Source organism: Lygodium microphyllum, chromosome 8 (genome assembly GCF_053477565.2).
Source record: "Lygodium microphyllum isolate KBCC chromosome 8, Lygodium_microphyllum_v1.1.10, whole genome shotgun sequence".
NCBI classification, from domain to species: Eukaryota; Viridiplantae; Streptophyta; class Polypodiopsida; order Schizaeales; family Lygodiaceae; genus Lygodium; species Lygodium microphyllum.
This window is the reverse complement of record NC_141142.1, coordinates 91598012-91621242: the sequence shown is the minus strand read 5'-3', so window position 1 is coordinate 91621242 and position 23231 is coordinate 91598012. Positions and strand designations below refer to the sequence as shown.

General features: G+C 39.6%; 1 protein-coding gene across 1 annotated transcript; it reads left to right on the top strand.

Annotated features, from left to right (window-relative positions):
• Positions 1-7682: 7682 nt before the first annotated feature.
• Positions 7683-8198, top strand: LOC148032591 (uncharacterized). The gene has a single exon (XM_087684129.1). It carries the CDS (start codon positions 7683-7685, stop codon positions 8112-8114), a length of 432 nt encoding a protein of 143 aa, XP_087540255.1. The 3' UTR covers positions 8115-8198.
• The last annotated feature ends 15033 nt before the right edge of the window (positions 8199-23231 follow it).

Sequence of the window (23231 nt, the reverse complement as noted above, 5' to 3'; positions counted from 1 at the left end):
TTTCGCAGGACATCCTGGCTATGCAAAAATTCTTAATGCAGTTAGGAAGAGCTATCATTGGGAGAGGCTCAAGGGTGACGTTCTCAAATATGTCACTGAATGTTTGTCTTGCCAACGTATCAAGGCTGAACATGTCATGATGCCAGGAAAATTGCAACCACTTGACATTCCCCAAATGAAATGGGAATTCATCAGTATGGATTTTGTGGTGGGCTTACCCCAAGTCCAAGGAGGATACAACTCCATTATGGTTGTAGTTGACATGCTTACTAAGGTTGCACACCTGATTCCAGTAAAGACAAACTATAAAGCCTCCGACATTGCTAGAGTGTTTATCAAAGAAATATTCAAGCTACATGGGTTACCTAGAAGGATCATTAGCGATCGAGACTCTCTTTTCACTTCACACTTCTGGAAAGCTATCTTTGAAGCTATTGGGACCCAACTCTGTTTTAGCACTGCCTACCATCCCCAAACAGATGGACAAACAGAGCGAGTAAATCAAATCATTGAGGATATGCTTAGGGCTTACTGCTGTCGAGAGCCGAAGAGATGGATTCAGTACTTGCCGTTAGTAGAATTTGCCTACAATGCTTCTTACCAGCAGAGCATTCAAATGACCCCTTTCCAGGCATTGTATGGTCATGATTGTCGAAGTCCCCTAAATTTTTCTGATCCTACCCTAAGGGTGGAAGCTTCAAGACAAATGTTGGAGGACATGGATGACCAAATAAGGTCAATAAGACAAGATATACAAGCAGCCAAAGATAGACAAAAGGCATATGCGGATTTGAAACGCCAAGAGAGGGTCTTCGGAGAAGGAGACATGGTCTTCATTCGTGTACAGCCGAAAAAGAGTTCTCTATCTCTAGGTGAATGCAAGAAGCTAAGTCCAAGGTATTGTGGACCGTATAAAATCCTCAAATGCCTGGGACCCAATGCTTATAAATTGCAACTTCCTGATAACCTAAAAGTTCACAATGTATTCCATATTAGTCTCTTAAAAAAATATGTACCCAACCCAAATCATGTACTTGATGACCAACAAATTGTAATGCCTAGTCAAGGAGTCCTTGAACTAAGACCCGAAAAGATTTTAGATGTCAGGGAGAGACAATTGAGATCTAGAACCTTGAAAGAATGCCTCATCCAGTGGAAAGATTATCCCGAAGAGGATGCTACCTGGATGGATGAAAGCTCTCTCAATCTTCAATATCCCCAGTTTATCTCGAGATGAGGACATCTCGATTCTTCTAAGGGGGAGAGAATGTAATATTTCCGTGCACTGCGTACCGTAAATATTAACTTCCCGCACGCCGTGTAAACCCTGTGCAAGGTTATCCCCTACATCGTATTATTAGGAGCATAATCCATACCGTGCACGCTCAAAAATGAGGCCTCCGCATTGTAAATAAGAGGCCGAGGTTGAAGAACGTAAAAGCCGCGAGGGAACACCCTTTTTGAAGGGGCAATTTGGAGATTTTTAGGCAAATTTTTTTTATTATTATCCCTTCCCCCAGCCGATGCATGGCTGGAGGAGAGGGAGTGTGGGGAGGAATGGCCAAGGAGAAGTAGATCAGATTGCATGAGGAGGAGTCCTCCACGTGTGTGGAGGCCCTCTTTTCCCCCCAAGGCCTATAAAAACCCCCTCCCCAGGGAGTCAGGGAGGGGAGGAGGGCGGGCTGTGCTAGAGGGCCGAGCTAGAGGAAGGTCGCCGTGCTGGAGGGGAAGCCGCCGTGCTGACGAGACGCCGCCAACGGCTGCCGCGGCCTCCGTTTGCTGCCGCGACCAGGAGGGCCGCCACCCTCGCCGTGACTACGACCCCCACCCCTGACGTGGCAGCTACCGCCCAGAAGCTTCTTAGAAGCTTCTTTTAGAAGCTTCTAAGGGGGCTTCTTAAGCCCCCCTTCCCACTAGGTCCCATAAGCCCTGTTTCCACGAGCTTTCCGGGATCTTAAAACCCATACCCTATAAAGGGGTACTCCTACATAAGGGAGAAGTAAACATATTTTGAGACTACTTGCCAAGACTCAGAGGAAATTTTGAGAGCCATAAAGGGGTAAGGACAAAACCCGGAGCCCAAATCCTCTACATCTACGATGGCCCTAAAAGGACACAAGGTGCGACTGCGGGAGGTTCATCTCCGAGCATACAAGTGGATATCTCCCCGAGCCCACAAGTCCAGGTTCTTTCAAGTTTATTTTCGCTTAAAGAAATGATTAGGTGCGCTTAGTTCCATAGGGAAGAGTGCATTTTACGCTTATTTTAATGCATGTGGCAGTGGTAAAAAGACATTTGATAAAGTATCTCTTGAAACGTTAGGCAAGGTTGAAGTATGTCATGAATTCGAAACGGGTTGCCCGGCTTAGGAGACTAGCTGCATGATGCTATTTTGGTACATTATCAAAGTAATGAGTCTAAACATATATTACTTAGGCAAAGAAATGGAATTTATAAGTGCATTTTTTCTTCTTAGACATGGTAGGAATAAGTATGTGCCGCAAGTTAGGCAACATCCTTCTCGTAATGATTTCATGAAGAAAAGTTAACACCCATAAGATATTATCCGAAAGGAAATAGAAGAGAGTACGGAAATGATCTTATAGGCTTGCAAGTGGCATGTAAAATGGAATAAATTATCACTAGCTGTAGTTTTGTATGAACTTCATTGTAGCTAGGAGAACGTTGCGTATTGCATAGTCATCATGTAAAAATGTCATTCATTAGGAGCCGCATTTAGGATTCAAAGCATAAGATTCTAAGTATAGACAATAAGGTTGTAGGCATGACTATTTGATGTAAACCCTAGTAGGACCTAGGAAAGTTAGTGTGTCCAGGTTATCAGGCATTTTTACCTTACCAAGGAAGGATAGGGTTATTGTGAACCATGTGATGCGTAGAAGCAGTGAATCGCATGTTTACACGTATTGGTGTAATTGTAACTATTAATCTCCACTAGATCTAGTTTATTACCTTTAGGAAAGGTTCATCCGTGACGCAAGACAAGTATATTGAGTTAACTAAGTCACCTAAACCACAAGGATTCTTATGGACATGGTTGGGTCGATATGATAGGTATCTCAAGTGCTAACTAGGGTTTAGTGCAATAAGAATTCGACCTAGTTTTACACTGGTTGCCAAGTCGAAACTGGCAAACCCAAAGATCTTACACACATTCACGAGATGTCGAATCAATTGGATGCTCATGCATTAAATGATCTAAGGTTTTATCCTAAGGATCATTCGTTCAAATGATGAAACTCCGACTGGGTTGGAAATTCCTAGGACCGTGGACCAATATAATTAGGAATGGGTTGGGTAAGAAGACACCCTAAACCCTGCTACTCGCCTGAAGTTAATTCCGTAACCTGAATACGCCATTCAATGGGTGAAATGATCCCGTGGAATAGATACAACACATGTACAAAAAGTTGCAACATCGCATAGACTTGAGATTTGTCCACAAGAGAGTTTTGTCATTTCTTGGAAATGATGTTGGCAAGTTATTGCGCTAAGTTAACCTACAAAAGGATGAGTAATCATCCTGTTACATCACCTTTCCTGGGAAATAGTTGCTAAGAAAAAGGAAAGTTAGGTATTTGCCTGGAAGCAATTGACCAATCAATAGATTGAAGCGACATGGTCGCTGGAATCTACCATAACAAAACCTAAAGTATTGGTAGGGTATGACCCTAACCCAAGAATGATAGGAATCTTGCCAAGTTGCAATTTATTCCGGATCGAATGCGGGTTGCATTCGGAGAAAAGGAGTCACTCCTTAACAGTTTGCCAGCTAAACGACCATTGGAATTGATTGTGCTTGTAACAGTTTGGAAAGCACTGTTTGCATTGTTTGCTCAATGAACTAAAGGATGAAAAGATATCTAAATACTTTAGGTTGAAGGCCTAAAGGGAGAGGCAGCTTCAGTTACCCCCGACTGCCTGCCTGACCCTAACCAAGGGGGTTGTTAACCACGCCCGGAACGTGGACCGAACCCGCCGTGAGAGGTCTCTCCGTTGAGTTCTACTTGGAGCAGGAGGACGCTTGGGTGCCAGAGGGGGCTCTGGCCGTAAATGCCTCGCCTTCCGGGCCCTGCACAAGAGGCTAACGTGACTCGGGATTGGATCTCGAGGCCCGCATACTAGTCTACGGGCGGAAACTTGGATTAGTGATCCCTGGTGGATTACTGGATAGCCTTCGGGCGGATTATGATTAAGCCTACGGGCGGAACTCCTTGTATTTCAAAGATAAAAGGGATAAAATGATAACAAAGAAGTTGTTTGGCATTGTTTTTCTTTATGTCCTGTGATAAGATTACGTGAAGGAACCAGTGCATAACAGGGTTAATCAAAGAAGCTGTTTGTTATATGTCAAACTAATGTGGTAGGTAATTACATAACTAAAACAAACCGAGGAAAGTGCGGAGGATGGACCATGGGTCTGTCCTATGGATGGGTGGTCCCGGTTAGCCGGGAACTTTTCTCAAAGTCTTCGACGAACAGAGGATGATCGTCATCTCCAAACAAGTAACGAGAACGATGACTTAGAATTAACTATTACCCGATTCACGCTGTTTTAGGGGAACGGAATGGGACTATGCCTTATGGCAGAGAGGTCGAGCCTTGCATCCCTCTCGTTTCCCATTCTCCTTGAACCAAGTGCAGCGTGAATCCGCTTCAGACCTGGCGTTTCTGCGTAAAGTAGTTCGCTCGGGTCTGACGCTAGTTGTTGCTAGCTAATGACCAAACAGGAAAACCCAAATTCAGGTCGATCCTAAGTGGGAACGGCCAGGATACTTCCGCTACGTGGCAGACGCGGGAAGACCTAGATCGCAAGTCCCGTAACATTCCATGGGAGTGCCGGGCGGAGCTTTCTAGACATCCTTCCCGATGGACTGCTAAGACGTGTCCGGAATGATTCTAGTGGACACGTTACACTCGGGTAAGTTACTTATGAATATATGTGTGCATCACGTCGGTTACATACAAAAGGGTGTAATATAAAGGGGTTATTTACAAATTGAATTAAAAATGGTTATGTTTTATTCAAGAAAATTTCATAGATAAGGATATGTATAAATAGGGCTTGAACGCACGTGATGTAGAGGAAATACATATAGTAACTTCTTTGAGGATAGTGTGAGTATCATGTGCAAAATCTAAGAAAGGATAAGGAGATGGTGAGGGGCTAGGATGAGAGAGTGGGGTGATGTGGCAAGTAGGTAGTGGGCATGAAGGATGTGGTCATTGTGGCACACAAGGACCACATTTGGAGCAGGGCCAGGTAAGGCTAGTCAATTTAAAAGGAGGTTGAGTGGGCCACTCAAAGGTCACTTTGCCTTAATAAAGGCACACTATGCTAAGATGCCATTGACTTTTGGGGCATCTCACAGGGCAAAAAAAGTGATGTGAGGCACCATGATGAGAGGTCAGTGACAAAGGGTATGGAGTGGATGGTTCTACCAAATTGGAAAAAGCAGGTGGTGGTGCAAGTGGGAGCGATGGAAGCGACTCCACCATCTCTGACACTAGGTTTCATGTGAAGATTGACTTCTACCTAAGAAATATAAACTACTTAATTTAGGACAAGGAATAGAATAAAGGTGACCAATAGGAAGAATATGATTAATCACATAGTGTATATGATGGAATTCCAAGTAGGTATCTTCACTAGTAATTTTACTACTTTACAAAGTTAGGCACACCATATATCTCCTGAATTAAGACATCTTTGCCATTGGTTAATTTTATGTTGGCTTTACCAATTCCAAGAGCTTTAAGGGTATCATAATATCCAAATCTTACATCAATAGGTGTATTCAATTCTTTGTACTTATTTAAGTAATATTTATTTGTGGTAACATGGCATGTAGCCCTATTAGGAATCCACATGTGGGGGTAATGATTTGTATATTAATTAAGGCCATAAAAGTGAATGGAGCGTTATCAACATCCAAAGAATCAAATTGAGATGCGCTCTAAGTAGAATGATGATCTGATTCATTATTAGAGGATTTATATGCATAGTCACTATTGGATTGAGCCTTATCCTTATTTGGATGACCCTTGGAACTATGACAATTGTCTATGGATGCATGACCGGACCCATTGCAAATGTGGAATTATGATATAGTAATGCTGCAATTGGGTTTTGAAGATCACAACCTAAAGTTCTTATGCGATGGATAAGTATTTGCGTGAGGAGACATGGCAATAATTTCTATGAGATCTCTTTTGAGTGCATGTATAGGGCTAATGTGTTTGATGTAGGTTGTGAGTATTGATTGGCTTGCCACATAGAACTTTCTTATAAAGTTAATGGAATGAGAGTAGGTATTAATAAGGTTGCATGGTTTGATTGGGTAATGTTTTGAGATTATGTACCTAACTGCCAATTGATTTTGGCTCATATATATCATGCAATTGCATCCAAGTGGAATGTGCAGTGGTTTGCATTGAAATATATTGCTTTTGGGCATCATCCATTTGAAGAAGAAGTTCAAGACGTATGGTGAAGTCATGCTCATTCCAGAACATGACTTCATCAACCAATGTGGAATGTATCTGATCACGACAAGGTGTACTTCCATAAAAAACATTGAGGAGTTTCTATATTTTGTAGGATGATCTCCATCATCATGCACCATGGGTGATTATTCTGGTCACTGGGTTTACATTGATGTCCATGCTTACACCATGGTGATATTTGTGAATGCAAAACAATTCGAAAAATGATGTAAACACCTTGGTCTAATTAAAACCATGGTGCTCATGTTAAATGGCCATGACAAAACGAATCTAACACAAGCAATTGACACAATTGAAAAATAACTTTGTAAATTCAAAATAAACATACTGATTGACAAAACGCCAACTGAGAGCCAAAAGGACACACCCTCATCTTGTACAAATATATATTACAATAATGAATCTAAAAATTCGTTGCCTTTGTGTGTATTCTCGTGAGAGAGAGCTCCTCTTGGATTTACTACATAAGGGATAAAATGTAAGCATGCCATGTGAGCACTCATTGTGCCTCCAAGTGGGGAAAAGTGGTAATTAGAAAACTTGATGAAAGGGACAAAGGCAAAAGGAGAAAGAGGAAAAGAGAAGTAGTAACTATCACGTGTTGTAATGAGCTTCATTTTTACTTAAGTAGAGGTGTTTTCCCCCTACCAAAGGTTGAAAATCTTACACGTACTACTTTAAGAACCGTAGGGGCTATGCTTTTGAAAGGAAAAAGAAACAAAGCTGGCGTCGGACTAAACTAATGCGTGTGAGCGGCAAGGGGTCGGACTAGACAAAGGGGCGTCGGACTGAACTAATGCGAGTGTGAGAGCGGCAAGAGCTTCGTTATCTTCGTTAACTTCGTTATATTCAAGGTAAAAGTAACGTGGTGGAGGCCTCGATTGCTCAGAAGGGTTGGTTGTCCTTTTGCTATCGGGAAGCCTTTTAAGCGTTGTGCCGGGTTAAAACTTCACAGCGTTCTTACTCGGAAGGGCGCTATCCCCACAGCTGGATACTGTCTTGAGGTAATTTCACTGTACGATACAGTACACGACTCCTGTGATGTACATTGTTTAATTCGGGTTTATTTAAAGGAGAAACAACTCACGTGGCAAACTATGCTGAATACCGCATGTGGATAGGTTAGATATAATCAGCAGCAATCAAGTGCTGCAATGGCGCCGGCCAAGGCGGATGATCCGAAGCAGGGCGCGATAGTCTGGAAGGGACACGCGGAGGCGCTGAGGAAAGCGGAGGAGCTGCTGACGGGGCACGGGCTGCCAGCTGGGCTGCTGCCATTGGAGGAGGTGAAGGAGTTGGGGCACGTGGCGGAGACGGGGTACATGTGGGTGTGCCAGGGGAAGAAGGTAGAGCACGAATTCAAGGTGGCGGGGAAGCTGGTGAGCTACGACACGGAGATCACGGGCTTCATCACGCAGCACAAGATCAAGAAGCTGAAAGGGGTGAAGGCCAAAGAGCTCATGTTGTGGCCTCCCGTCGGGGAGATCAGCGTCGATCATGACCCGCCCACGGGCAAAATTCACTTCAAGAGCTTCGCCGGCATCACCAAGACCTTCCCCGTCGCGGCTTTCGCCGCCGGCCAGTAGTGAGCTGTTATCCTTAGCCGCCAATTAATAAGCATAAGATCGATATGTATGGTGCCCTTGCATAGGCATTCAAGGAAGCCCATCCCTTTTTTCTTTGTTTTCGAACCATACAAAAGAGATCAAAGAGTGGGGAGGATCATATACATGCCGTTTCTGTACTGCCCTTCCAATCTTCTAATTAAAACCGTTCTCAGGGGAGGAGGCCTGAGTACTAGCACAGCGATGTTATACAGCTTCTGAGAGCATGGACAATGGCATAAGCAAGGTTGTTCCATCCGATTAAGCCCTCACAATCCAAGCTTGTAACCCTCGCGCTTGCTTAGCTCGAGCGCCATCTTCCCCGCCACCTTGTAGCTTACTGCCCTTGCAACGCAAACCGATAATAACAGTAATTACTACAGCTATCTAATCGATTGATAATGCCATTGGTCATTGCTTATTGTCCTCTTCCCTCAAACTAGCAATACAAAATGTCAAAACTCCCACGAGAACCATAAGATTGTGAAGGAAACTCTTATGGCAATAACCTAAGGAACCAATGATTAGCTCTACGCAATGTCATATTTATTTTCATCAAGCTTTGCATCGTGGTCTTCGTTACTTAGGAGTAGAGATAATACCCGTGGTAGTGCTACCACAAGCCTTAAATATTTTCTAACATGTATCAATGCCAAGTTGAAAGCCAACGTGTGTCCTCCGTTACCCTAGCTTGCATCACCAAATGGTTAGTTTAAAAATAGTAACAAGTTTTTGCTCAATAAAATAGGCTCATTGGTCACAAAAGAGTTTTGAGTGAAGATGGAATACAAGCAGGAAAGGGGATGGGAACGCTATGTGATAGTAGGGATGGGATAGGCATTAGCAAAAGCATAGCTTCCTCCAAGCATGGTGTAGCTCTCATATAATGTTCTGCTATATGAGCTCAACATAATAGGACATTGGACACACTCTTATTCCTTCAAGATCTCCAACACACGAGAATCAAGTGACTACCTCTTACATACATAGTTTCTCGCACACAAATGCAATCATTCATTTATAGTGAGTGACATGGCCTTCCTTTAATCCCATGAAGGATACTCCATGATTCAAGTGTTGTGCTATATGAGCTCAACGTAATAGGACATTGGACACACTCTTATTCCTTCAAGAGCTCTAACACACGAGAATCAAGCGACCTCCTCTCACATAGTTTCTCGCACACAAATGCAAGCATTTATTTATAGTGAGTGATATGGCCTTCCTTTAATTCCATGAAGGATGTACATTGCATACTCCATGATTCAAGTGTGCTCCTTCAATTCTCAACCCTTTACAACCTCTTTGTCCCTCACCCTCACTCTCATCCTAACCCACTCTCTCACAACGAAAGTGGGAAGGCAAGTGCACAAAGTTCCTAGACACATGGATAGCTTGTTCTATTTATTCTCATTCTTCTTATACATGATTTCTAGGGTGAGGGTCTCCCCATCCCTCTTGGGTATCGAGTCCACTCTTGGGCCTTAAGACTTGTTATTTCTCATTGCACGCTTTTTCTATGATGAGAATGAACTAGAACCTTTCTAGTTTTTCCATAGGAGCCTATGCTATCATTACAACTTTCACGGGATCATGCCCGACTTGTGGATTTACATAATAAACAAATATTTTTGTTCGCAACAATTTGGCAATTCAAATATGCATGTGCTTTATACACATTATATTGTTGTTAATAATACAAAGACTATTTCTGAAAATTTAGGCTCCTTCTTCTGCTCCCTTGCACCTTGCATACCACGTATTTCTTACAGTTAACATTATCTCCTCCTAGAGAGTGCAAAACCATTGGTAGTCTTCATCTTAGGAGGTAGCATGCTTCAGAGTACACCGAAGATGTAGATGCTTGGGACTGTTGTATATTGTCCTTCGAGGAGTCTTTCAAACTGTTGACGGCATAGAAGTTTCTGGTTGTAAGGTAAGTTGTTGGAGTGGTGGTAGGTGTCTTGGCTGTTGAAGTTGGTGGTATTCTTGAGGATTCTCATGTGAAGTGATGGTGCATGTATTTGTTTTCTTTAAAATAAATAATAAAATCAATGCTGTACAACGAGTCTTTCAACCTTGCAAAAGGGATAGGATATTTTTTAGGGCTCGAAAAGCTAAAAATGATTACTTATTGATCAAGAAGTAGATTTGTTCGATCTTTAAGCCTCAGTTCAAGGGTCTACAAGACCTGTTGTTGATAAAGAGTGGGACGTTCGAGAGATGTTGGAATGGTAGAGAGCTTGAGATAGTGGATGAGATTTGCTAAAAAAAATGGACTCCTTAATATCAACTTTTATTTTTGCATTCCCTTGGAGCTGATTGAGAATCCTATGTGTCTATGTATGTGTCAATTGCTGCGCAGATCGGATGTTGTACGCTCGCGTAGTGAATGCCAGAAGGTCCCCAAGAACAATAGAACTCTACTTTTTGCACAAATTACAAGGTAAAAAGCATGAACGACAAGAGCAAGAGACCAATTGGGTGCAATCTCCCCCCATGCCTTGTGTGAGCGCTCCACAAAGCATGTATTTTTATGTATTATTAATCTTCAAGCTCAAATAATAGCCCAAATTACAAAATAGCAAGCTTTTAGCTTTTGAGTTTGCTTTAACACAAAATAGGAATAAAGCTAGTGGGCAGTGTCCAAAGAGTCTGGCACGCCCAATACAATGTCCAAATAGAAATAACATAATCGTGCGCCCATGCGCATACAAAATAATAATAAATATCCAACGCCTCAATAAATAGGCGTGACAAAATATAGGCGCCATGCCTAAGGTATGCGCCCATCAAAATATAATCCATAAATTGAATACTCGCTATCCTCCAATGCTTTCCTCCGCCACTGCTGCTATCTCTACACATCAACTGAAGCATTCACAATCGTTAGTAAAGTAATACAATTAAACCGACAAAAGTGAATACCTAGCAGTCTTTAGCTACATAAATAAATCAACTGGTTAGAAATAAATCCTAACCTTAATTTATTACGAGCGTGCACTCTAAACTCATAAACGTTTATTAATTTAATATGCATTTTGCGGAATCACCCGCTATGGAATCACCCATGTACACACTAAATTAATGAAACGCCCGAAAAGGAAAGGCGTCCCCATCAACTTCTCGCACAAAGAATCCACTTTGTGTATGAGCCCCGTTCATCAAAGTTTACAGAATCCACCGTAAAACCTCACGGAATCCACCGTGAAATATGCCTCCTGGCATCATACCCCCGGGGTGGGATAGCAATTCACCTCAATTGCTATTAGCTCAATGTGGAGCGAACAGAGTGGGAAAAGCATTTAAGTCTCTAGCGTGCATCCATTGTGCTTCCTCTACAGGATGGTTCTTAAATTTAACTAGATATCTAGAATATCTTCGGCCAGTTCTAGTGGTCATAAAGTCAGTGTCTATGATAGCTTCAGGTTCAAGTATTTCAGTCTCTTCCTCTAACAAAGGTGGGTTTTCATAAACAGGGTGTACAGGTAATTGGCCTCTAAATGGTCTTAATAAACTAATGTAAAATGTGTTGTGAATTTTCCAGTGAGGTGGTAATTCTAACTTGAATACGTTATCATTAATTTTATGAATGATCCTAAATGGTCCATAGAATCTAGGGGCTAATTTAACAACTAGGTGTCTATCTACACTTTGTAGTCTACGTTTTTCTATTCTCAACCAAACATAGTCATCAACTTTGAAATTCATTGCTTGTCTTTTCTTATTGGCTTGTTTGGTATATGATTGCTGGGCTTTGGAAATCATATCTTTAACCTCATAAAAAATAGTATTATGCATACTAGCAATATCATTAGCACTCTGAATTCTATTTGACAAAGATGCAATAGGTGTAGATAATCTATAACCATAAATCACTTCAAACAGTGCTTTCTTGGTAGATGTGTGTCGTGTATTGTTATAGGCAAACTGTAATAAATGAAGATGTGTGTCCCATGTCTGAGGTTTAGAAATAGTATATGCACGTAAGAGATCTAGAATAGTGCTATTAGTGGCTTTTGTTTGTCCATTAGTTTCTGGATGAAATGCAGATGAGAAATCAATCTTGGTGCCTAGGTTAGCAAACAGAGTAATCCAAAAGTTGTTACAAAATCTAGAATCACGATCTGAAATAATAACTTTTGGCAATCCATGGTTAGTGAAAACAGTTTTCAAAAACAATTGTGCTGTTTGTGATGCTGTTAAAGTTTTCTTACATGGAATGAAATATGCTTGTTTACTAAATCTATCTACTACTGTCCAAATCATATCATGGTTAGATTTAGTATTAGGTAAACCACTAATAAAATCCATAGAAATTTGTTCCCATGGTTTAGATGGAATAGACAAAGGCATAAGTAATCCATACTGTTTACCATGATGTCTCTTAACTCTTTGACAAATCAAACATTCAGAAACAAAATTAGATACATCAGTGTCCATATGCGGCCAATAAAAATCTTCAGTTAATGTACGTAAAGTAGATATGATACCTCTATGACCTTGATATGGGGGACAATGAATCTCATTCAAAACAGAAGATCGGAATGGAATTGTAACACACAATCTCTTTTCATAAAACATAAATCCATCATTATATGACAATGAATCAATAGGAATCAAGTTATTTTGAACTAATTTATTCCAGTCAGCATGAAAAGTAATATCCTAATGATAAGTATCTTTCATCGCAACCAAAGAATCAAAAGATATAATAGAAATATTATGAATGACAGGTCTTCTACTTAATGCATCAGCCACTACATTTTCTTTTCCGGGTTTGATATTGAATGATAGGATGAAAATTCTGGATAAAAGATGCCCATTTGATATGTCGGTCAGATATTTGGGATTGGCTAAGTTAATGTCTAATACTTTGCTGATCGGTCTTTATCATAAATTCTGAACCCATTAAGTAGTGTTTCCACTGTCTTAATGCTTGTACAACTGCTAATAGTTCTTTGTCATATGTGGAATATTTCAGTTCAGAGGGTTTTAGCTTACAACTAGAATAGGCTATAGGATGATTGTCTTGCATAAGTACGGCTCCTATTCCTGATCCACTAGCATCAGTCACTACTAAAAAGAATGGTCTATTAAAATTAGGCAACTATAGGACAGGGGCATGGGTAAATGCATGTTTCAATAAGTCAAAGGATTTCTGTTGATTTTCGAACCAATGATAGACAATTCCTTTCTTCAGAAGTTTAGTCAGTGGTAAAGCAAGTAATGAAAAATTACGTACAAACTTCCTATAGAAACTGGCAAGACCAAGGAATGAGCGTAACTCATGCATATTTTTAGGTACAGGCCAATTCAATATTGCATCTATTTTCTTAGGATCAACTTTAATTCCATCAGATGATACAATATGACCTAAATACTCAATTTCTGTTTTAAAGAATTCACTCTTTTCAGGATTTGCATACAGTTGATTATCTTTTAGTAACTGGAAAACCAATGACAAATGCTCATAATATTCTTTCTCATTTTGACTAAACATCAAAATATCATCAAAGAAGACAATTACACAACACTAATATTTCAAAAATATACGGCTCATCATTCTACTAAACGTAGCAGGTGCATTAGTCAATCCAAATGGCATCACTAAAAATTCATAAAAACCAAATTGTGTCCTAAATGCAATCTTGAATATGTCTGACTTATCTAGTCTCACCTGATGATAACCAGACTTAAGGTCTATTTTACTAAATATAGCAGATCCTTGCAGTTTATCCATAAGGTCATCAACTCTAGGAATGGGATACTTGTTCTTTACAGTGATCTTATTTAAAGCTCGATAGTCAATGCACATACGATAGGTATTATTCTTTTTCTTGACTAACAGAACAGGTGCACCGAATGGAGAACTACTAGGTCTGATCAATTCTCTATTTAGTAATTCCTCAACTTGACTCTGAATTTCTTTTTGCTCTATCTGGTTATGCTTATATGGTGCTTTGCAAGGTGGTTGTGTGCCAGGAATCAAATCTATTTTATGGTCTTCTGGACGTGAAGGAGGTAAACCAGGTGGTAGGTCTTCGGCAAAACAGTCTTTAAAATGTGCAAGAAATTCTTTATGCCTAGGGTGTATATGATTTTCTTTTACTTGCAATTCATTCACCCAAATGAGATAGGATTTACTACTCTTGCGTAATGCACGTTTAGCTTGAGTATGCGAAAGCAGTGGAAAAACATTAGATGCATGCATACCATACAATGTAATATGTTTTCCTTGAAAAATAATATTCATTGAATGTGTGGAATAATCTATATCTGGGTTATGTTGATAACGCCAAGGCATACCTAAAATAATGTCACTCAACTGTAATGGAACAACTAGAAAATTTCTTCTTTCTGTGTATCGACCAATTTAAATCTCTAAGTCATGCACTTCCTATGTACCATTATACCTAATGCCTAAGAATGCTGCTTTGATACGATAATGCGTAGGTATAGTCTGTAACTTCAATTCCTTTACTAATTTTACTGAAATAAAATCATGAGTACTACTGTCATCGTGCAAAATAGTCTTTTCCTTTCCATGCACCAAACATTTCGTAGTCAATAAAGAATGTGGAGTTGGCATACCTGGTAAAGTATCCAAAGGAGTAGTAGTGTCGTTCTCATCTTCAGTGAAATCAGGCATATCTTCATGTTCGTCATCGTCCATTGCTCCAAGGTAGTTGATATGGGCAGGTGGCTTCTTCGAATGGCAATTTGCTACTAAATGTCCAAGCTGGTGGCATTTATAGCATACTATTGTCTTGGCTTTGGTTACATTGTTTGCAATGGCAGGAAGTCTAGGGACATTAGGATTTGGCTGTGGAATAGGCTTAGGGTTTTGATTGACATTGGATGGTAAAGCAGGTGGTTTTGCCCAATTTTTACGGAAAGATGATGAAGAGAAACGACCTGGATTAAATCTTCTAAAATTGGAATTGAATTGCTTAGATCCATAGTTACCATTAGGTTGGAATTGCTGTGGACGTCTGTCTCTACCTCGTAGCTTGTCTTCAGTGTCGTGAGCTAGTGAAATTGTGTCTTCAAGAGTAGCAGGCTTGAACATGTTAACTTCAGTGTAGTAATGCCCAAGGATTCCAGACATATACTTGCGCTTGTGTGTCGCTTCAGGTACGTCTTCAAGCATGCGTAGCTGGAGTAGTGCATTCCAAAAACGCTCTGTATACTGAGGAATAGGCTCACGATCCCGTTGCTGAAGAAGATCCCATTGCTTTATAGCTTTCTCATGAAATTGTGGAGGAAGGAAATTCTACATAAACTTCTTCTTGAAATTCTCCCAGGTAGCGGGACAATCTATACTCTTGCGTACAACAATCCACCAAAGAGATGCTCTGTCCACTAAATGATTAGTGACACAGTTGATTTTATCTTTTTCTGCATAGGTTTCCTCATGGAAATAGTCGTCAAACTGACTAATGAATGCAATAACAGTTTTTCCTTCTCGTATGCCACTGAAAGTACAGAATTTGAAACTTCTTTTACTTATCTTTGATTCCTTGTGGATGGTTTGAGCTTCGAGAGTTGCGTCGATGGTACGTCGGATAAGATCTTCAGCTTGAGGTTCTTCTTTGTCGGTAGACGATCTTTGTAAAATTTCTAGTTGAACTTGCAATGCTTGCCTAGCCCTTCGTTCTTCATCCAATTGCATCATAGTTAAATTCAGCTTTTGCTCCATCGTAGGTTCAGGTAGGTCGCCTTCAGCCATAAGATCATCCATATGTGGTTCCGTCATCCTGCAAAACTCAAAAGACCTTTCTCACTCAAAATCAAGTTAGCGGGATGAGTGTAGCTCAAGTTCGGGAATACAAGGCTTATGTATTTTTGGGTATGGCTTTCACAATCTTCAAAAAATCTACATTTTATTCTTCTTCGTATGCTGAAAATGCTTTAGCAAACCTGCGTATGGGTAGAGTACCTTCCAATGAATAACTTTGCAGTTCGGAGTTTTTGCGCAAGAACAGCCCTTCTATGTGTTTTGGACAGAAGTCAGTTTTGACTCCAGCTTGTCTGACTTGCAGAGTACCAGACTAATGTGACTTGCAGAGTTTGTTGACTTGCAGAACTTGCTTGCTTTGTCGGACTTGCAGAACTTTGACTTGTTAGAACTTGCTGAACTTGACTGGTTGTGTGTGACTTGAAGTTTGTGATGACTTGATGGATTAGAGCTTAAATGATTAAGCTTAATAGCTTAATGAAAAGCCAACGGCGAAATTCGTAGGGGGGGCGTTTTCTGACGCCACAATTTTCGGGATGATGCCGCCATTGTTTGACGATTTGAATTGCTTGAATCTAACTAAGCTTTTGACTTAAGCTTTTATGCTTATGAAGATATGGAGCTTACTATAACTCAGAAAAGAAAACGACTTGATGTAGGAGAATTGGAAGTGGTCCTCTACCTCTGCAGACCGGTCCTTCGCGATCCGATGATGGAAATAGGGGTTCTTGATCACCAGAAATCTGCCTCTATCGACGGTTCACGACGAGATTGACCGTAGAGCCCGATCGTTCCAGGAGCTCCACCTTCGCACGAGATGGGTAGCGATTGGAAGCTCTTGATCTTAGCTTCGCTCTGATACCACTGGTGCGCAGATCGGATGCTGTACGCTCGCGTAGTGAATGCCGAAAGGTCCCCAAGAATAATATAACTCTACTTTTTGCACAAATTACAAGGTAAAAAGCATGAACGACAAGAGCAAGAGACCAATTGGGTACAATCTCCCCCCATGCCTTGTGTGAGCGCTCCACAAAGCATGTATTTTTATGTATTATTCATCTTCAAGCTCAAATAATAGCCCAAATTACAAAATAGCAAGCTTTTAGCTTTTGAGTTTGTTTTAACACAAAATAGAAATAAAGCTAGTGGGCGGTGCCCAAAGAGCCTGGCACGCCCAATACAATGTCCAAATAGAAATAACATAATCGTGCGCCCATGCGCATACAAAATAATAATAAATATCCAACGCCTCAATAAATAGGCGTAACAAAATATAGGCGCTATGCCTAAGGTATGCACCCATCAAAATATAATCCATAAATCGAATACTCACTATCTTCCAATGCTTTCCTCCGCCACTGCTGCTATCTCTACACATCAACTGAAGCATTCACAATCGTTAGTAAAATAATACAATTAAACCGACAAAAGTGAATATCTAGCAGTCTTCAGCTACATAAATAAATCAACTGGTTAGAAATAAATCCTAACCTTAATTTATTACGAGTGCGCACTCTAAACTCATAAACGTTTATTAATTTAATATGCATTTTACGGAATCACCCGCTTTGGAATCACCCATGTACACACTAAATTAATGAAACGCCCGAAAAGAACAGGCGTCCCCATCAACTTCTCGGACAAAGAATCCACATTGTGTATGAGCCCTGGTCATCAAAGTTTACGGAATCCACCATAAAACCTCACGGAATCCACCGTGGCACGGAATCCACTGTGAAATACGCCTCCTGGAATCATCAATGGCTTCAATCTTGCTTGTGTCATTTAGGTCTTCTATAGCTCATTGACTTGCTGCCTCTTTGTTGTTTCTTTAACCATATCATTCGCTACCTACTTGTCTACATTCACTTGATAAAAATTAAGAACATATGCAATTAAGTTTATCAAGGACTTAGCGAAAATTTAAAACTTGTTGTTAATATTACTTACCTATTTGTGTTATAAGTCATGGGTTGCTTTTGCTTGCTTCCTCCTTATATGAAAAATGATACTTTCATGCATTACACATATACTAATAGCGTGGTGTGTATAGATTGTTTGATGCTTTTTTGGATCTATTTGTTTTAGAAATTTTACTACGTATAAAATTATAGTGTCTAAGTTTTTATAGTAAAGGGTTACTATGCCAAGATATGAGCCATTAATAAAAAGTAGGATTGTATTGGAGCAAAACATATTTATGGAGAGGTTGCAATAACTTTGCCATTAGGATTAAATATGCAACAATATCAAGTACTAAACCTCTTTAATTCAATCAACTCACAACATGGAGCTCTTCTTTTACAAGGATTTTGTTAAGTAAGGGAAGGTCTATGAGAGATCTAGTTATTGTGACTTTGTACACAATGGTAAGTACTTGGAGGGAGTCAAATCCACATATGTTAGGTCAATTTGGGATCTCCAAATGTCTCATCTTTACTCTAAAATAGTAATGAGTTGACTTCTGAGTTAAACCATTGTGATTCTTATGGTGTATCATACGTGCTTGAATGAGCTGCCATTTGTTGCATTCGTTTCGAGTGCTAGTAATTCCGTGATGGTTTGAGGGTAGAATGAATTGCAAATTGTGGGGACCAATTGATGTTCCTTAGTTTCATCTTCTATAATGAGTTGTACAAGATTGTCAAGTTGATCACCGTATTACTTGTTGTCATGAGAATTTTTATATGAAGTGTGAAAATAGGGTATGCTCTGCCTTATGAAAGAGTTAATGCTTTGTCTACACAATGGTAAGTGATAGGCTTCTCAGCTAGTGGACTTCTCTACCTAGCTCATTTTCATGATTATAGGGATTAGTCAAGTGGAGGCTTGGGAGTTAATGACCGTGTGGCTTTGAGTAGTGATTATTAGTCACTTAAGTGATGTATTTTGTGGCCTATGTAGTGGAGAATGAAGTGTAATACTAAAAAGACCATTGAGTGCAGATTCAGGGGTGCCAACAAGACTAATTAGGTGGCTACTATCCAAAGTAACCACAAAGGTGAAGGTGATGTGATGCTAACTAGAAGAGGATAGAAGGAAAATGTAGGGAAAAGAGTTTAAAAAGTAAGTGGGTAGGAGGCTCATGCATTGGACAGGAGAGAGGAGTATATTAGGACTATTTTGGAATAAGAAAAAATAGGGGGAGAAAAGGTAGCAAGCTGTCCTTGAAGATTTTCATCTCTTACAAGGACTTGGAGGCGATCTCTCACTTAATTCTTGGTCCTAAACATCAAGGGAGCCTTTCTTGATCATTGAAGTGAATTTCTTATGGGTTTACCCTCTTTATGTGGACTCTTTTGGGCTATAAATAATAATCAAGAGTAGGCTAACAAGCTAAAAATGGAGATTTTATGCTCAAATAGGAATTTTCTTCATTTTTGTCACTTGATTCTTGATCTCTACCTTTAGTAGACATAGTGTAAATAACAAAGATAGAGTTTCTCTTGGATTTGGGATAGCATTTATACCATGTTTTATTGCTATAATAAATTTATAATTACATAATTGAAGTTCTTTTGAAGGCTAATTGATGCCAGGAGGCATATTCCATGGTGGATTCCGTAAGGTTTTACCATGGATTCCATAAAATTATATTTGTTGCTAGGGATCATACACAAGGTGGATTCCTTGTGCGAAAAGTCGATGGGGACACCTGTCCTTTTTGGGCGTCTTGTTAATTCAATGTGCAAGTGGGTGATTCCATAGCGGGTGATTCCACAAAATACATATTTAAATTAATGAACGTTTATGAGTTTAGAGTGTGCACTCGTAATAAATAAGGTTAGGATTGAGTTCTAAACTATTTATTTATTTTGTAGCTGAAAACTGCTAGGTATTCACTTTTGTCAGTTTAATTTTATTATTTTCTAACAATTGTGAATTCTTCAGTTGATGTGTAGAGTAGGTAGTGGTGGTGTTGGAAAGCACTGGGCGATAGCGTGTATTTAAGTTATTTAGAAGAAATTATCATTTTTAATGGGTGTATATCTTAGGCGTGGTGTCAATATTTATTTTGACGCACTTATTTATTGAAGCACCTAACATTTATTTATTATTTTGTATGCACATGGGTACACGATTTAAATATTTGCTATTGGACATTGTATTTGGGCACAACCCGAATATTTTGGCATCCAATCGCTTTAATTCTTTAGTTAGAAAAAAGCAAACAAAAAAGATAAAGCGTGCTAATTGTAAATTAGGCTATTTTTTTAGCTTGGAAATGAATAATCTATCAAATATATGCTTTGTGGAGCACTTACACAAGGCATGGGGGAAGATTATATCCAATTAGCCTTTTGCTTCATGTCGTGCAAGTCTTCTCTCTTGTTTTTTGTGCAAAAGTAGAGTTATTTTTTTCTTGGGGACCTTTCGGCGCTTGCTACGTACGCATACATCATCCGATCTGTGCATCAATGGTATTAGAGCAAAGTTGAGATCGAGGGCTTCCAATCGCTTACCATCTCGTGCGAAGGCGAAGCTCCTGGAATGATCGAGCTCTACAGTCAGTATTGCGGCAATCCGTCAATACCAGCATGTTCTCAGTAGTGAAAAACCCCCTACTATGCACTTGGATTATGAAGGACCCAAAGTGTGAAAGCTTAGTGAGGAAGCTTAAAAAAGCTTTAGGCGTAAATTTTCACCATCGGCGGCGGCAGCATGTTCTGAACGCCGCTGGACGCCATTTAGAAGCTGCAAAAGCCATCCTCCAAAAAATCAACGATTTAGTTAAAGCTTTATTTACTTAAAGCTTAAAGCTTTTCAACTTTACAAAGGCTCAAAAACTCAATTTCAAACTTCTCCCATAGTAGTTGTTCATACACAGCTAGTCTTAAACGGATTTTCAACTTTACAAAGGCTCAAAAACTCAATTTTAAACCTCTCCCATAGTAGCTGTTCATACACAGCTAGTCTTAAACGGATTTTCAACTTCCTTGCAAGCCGCTGTTCACACCTGTGGAATAATAGAGTTCAATTCTAGCAAACAAATTGCTACACGCAGACTACACGCACGAAGTATCTTCTAGGAAGAAGACTGTGACATCAAATTTAGCATCCGCAAAGAAGAAATATTGAAAAAATCCATTAAAAGAAGAGAGAGAAATAAGCCTTGTAAACCCAACTTTGAGCTATACTCATCCCGCTAACAAGATTTCAAGTGTGTGAGGTCTTTTGAAATTTTGCAGGATGTCCGATCAAACCATGGAAGATTTTATGGCCGAAGGTGATTTACCAGAACCAACGATGGAGCAAAAACTGGATCTAATTATGATGCAACTTCAAGAGGAACAAAGAGCACATCAAACTTTGCAAGCTCAATTGGCCCATCTGAAACAATCTACAGCAGACCAAGATGAACCACAATCTGAAGATCTTATACGACATATGATCGATGCGACACTTCAAGTGCAATCTATTTGGAAAGAAACAAAGATAAGTAAAAGAAATTTCAAATTTCGTACTTTCAATGGGTCACGCAATGGAAAGACTGTACTTGCTTTTATTAGTCAATTTGATGATTATTTCCATGAAGAATAGTATGTTGAGAAAGACAAAATTAAGTGTATCACTAATCATCTAGTGGACAGAGCATCCCTATGGTGGACTGTTGTCCACCGCAAAAGCATTGATTGTCCTACTACTTGGGAGACTTTCCAAAAGAAATTTTTGTAGAATTTCCTTCCACACCAATTCCACGAAAAAGCAATCAAATAGTGGGATCTTCTGCAACAGAGGGATCGTGAGCCTACAGAGCATTTTTGGAATGCTTTATTGCAACTTTGAATGCTTAAAGATGTACCTGAGGCAACCCATAAACGCAAGTTTATGTCTAGCTTACTTGGATATTTTTATGCGGAGGTGAACATGTTCAAGCCAACGACTCTCGAAGATGCAATTTCCTTGGTCCACGATGCTGAAGAAAAAATCTGAGGACGAGAGAAGAGACCACAACCATTTCAAACTAATGGTAACTTTGGTTCAAAACAATTCAATTCAAATTTTCAAAGATTCAATCAAAACTGTTTCCTTCCATCTTCATTCTGTAAATCTTGGACACGACCCCCTGCTTTACCATCAAACACAAATCCAAATCCTAAGCCATCTTTTCAGCCAAATCTCAACATTCCTAAACTTCTAGCTATTACCAATAATGTGTCTAAGGCCAAACCCATAGTCTGTTACAAATGTCATCAACCTGGACATCTAGCGGCGAATTCTCAATCCAAAAAGCCAACAGTTCACATAAAAAAGCCAAAAATTCACATCACCTATTTGGGAGCAACAGAAGATGAAGAACATGAAGAAATTCTAGATTTCACGGAAGACGATGACGATATCAGTATTACTTTAGATACTTTACCAGGTATGTCAAATCCCCATTCTTTATTAACGATGAAATGTCTTGTGCATGGTAAAGAAAAGACTGTTTTACATGATGATGGGAGCACACACGACTTTATTTCTACAAAATTGGTCAAAGAATTGAATTTATATACTGTTTCTACTCATTATCGCATCAAGACTACATTCTTAGGCACTAGATACAAATGGAACACAAGAAGTGCATGACTTAGAAATTAAAATTGGTGATTATGTTGAACGTAAAAAAAATTTAGTTGTGCCTTTGCAATGTAATGACATTATCTTAAGAATGCCTTGGCGTCATCAGTATAATCTTGATATAGATTATTCCACGCATTCAATGAAGATTCATTCTAATTGGACACAAATCACATTGTATGGTATGCACACTTTCGATAATTTTCCATTGCTTAGTCATACACAGGCTAAACGTATATCATGAAAAGGTATCAAAACCTACTTAATATGGGTGAATGAAATTGAAGTTAAAGAAAATCAGATGAATTCTAAGTGTGCACAATTTCTTTCACAATTTCAATATTGTTTTGCTGCTGACTTACCACTTGGCTTATCACCTATACGTCCCAAAGATCACAAAATAGACTTAATTCATGGATCACAACCACCATGTAAAGCACCATATAGACATAACCAAATTGAACAGAAAGAAATTCAAGCCCAAGTTGAAGAATTGTTAACTCGAGGACTCATTAAACCACGTAGTTCTCCATTAACACAATATTAGTGAGTTTGGGAATCTCCCAATTCCCATTTTTTGAATACTAAAAAGGTGGCACCTGGGCAACACACCCATAAGTTTCTCAAAACAATATAACATGACCTATCATTAGAAAGCACTTGAAAAATGAAATCTATTGAGCTATAGAGTGCTCGATTTGGAGTTATAATGTTCAAGTTATGACAAATCCAAATATTTGACCACATGTCCCAAATTATGGAAAATTCCCATATTCCCCAATATGGTGTTCATT

What these genes read in the sequence shown, in the direction of transcription:
- LOC148032591 (XM_087684129.1), top strand. Translation starts at nt 7,683, where the DNA reads ATGGCGCCGGCCAAGGCGGATGATCCGAAGCAGGGCGCGATAGTCTGG.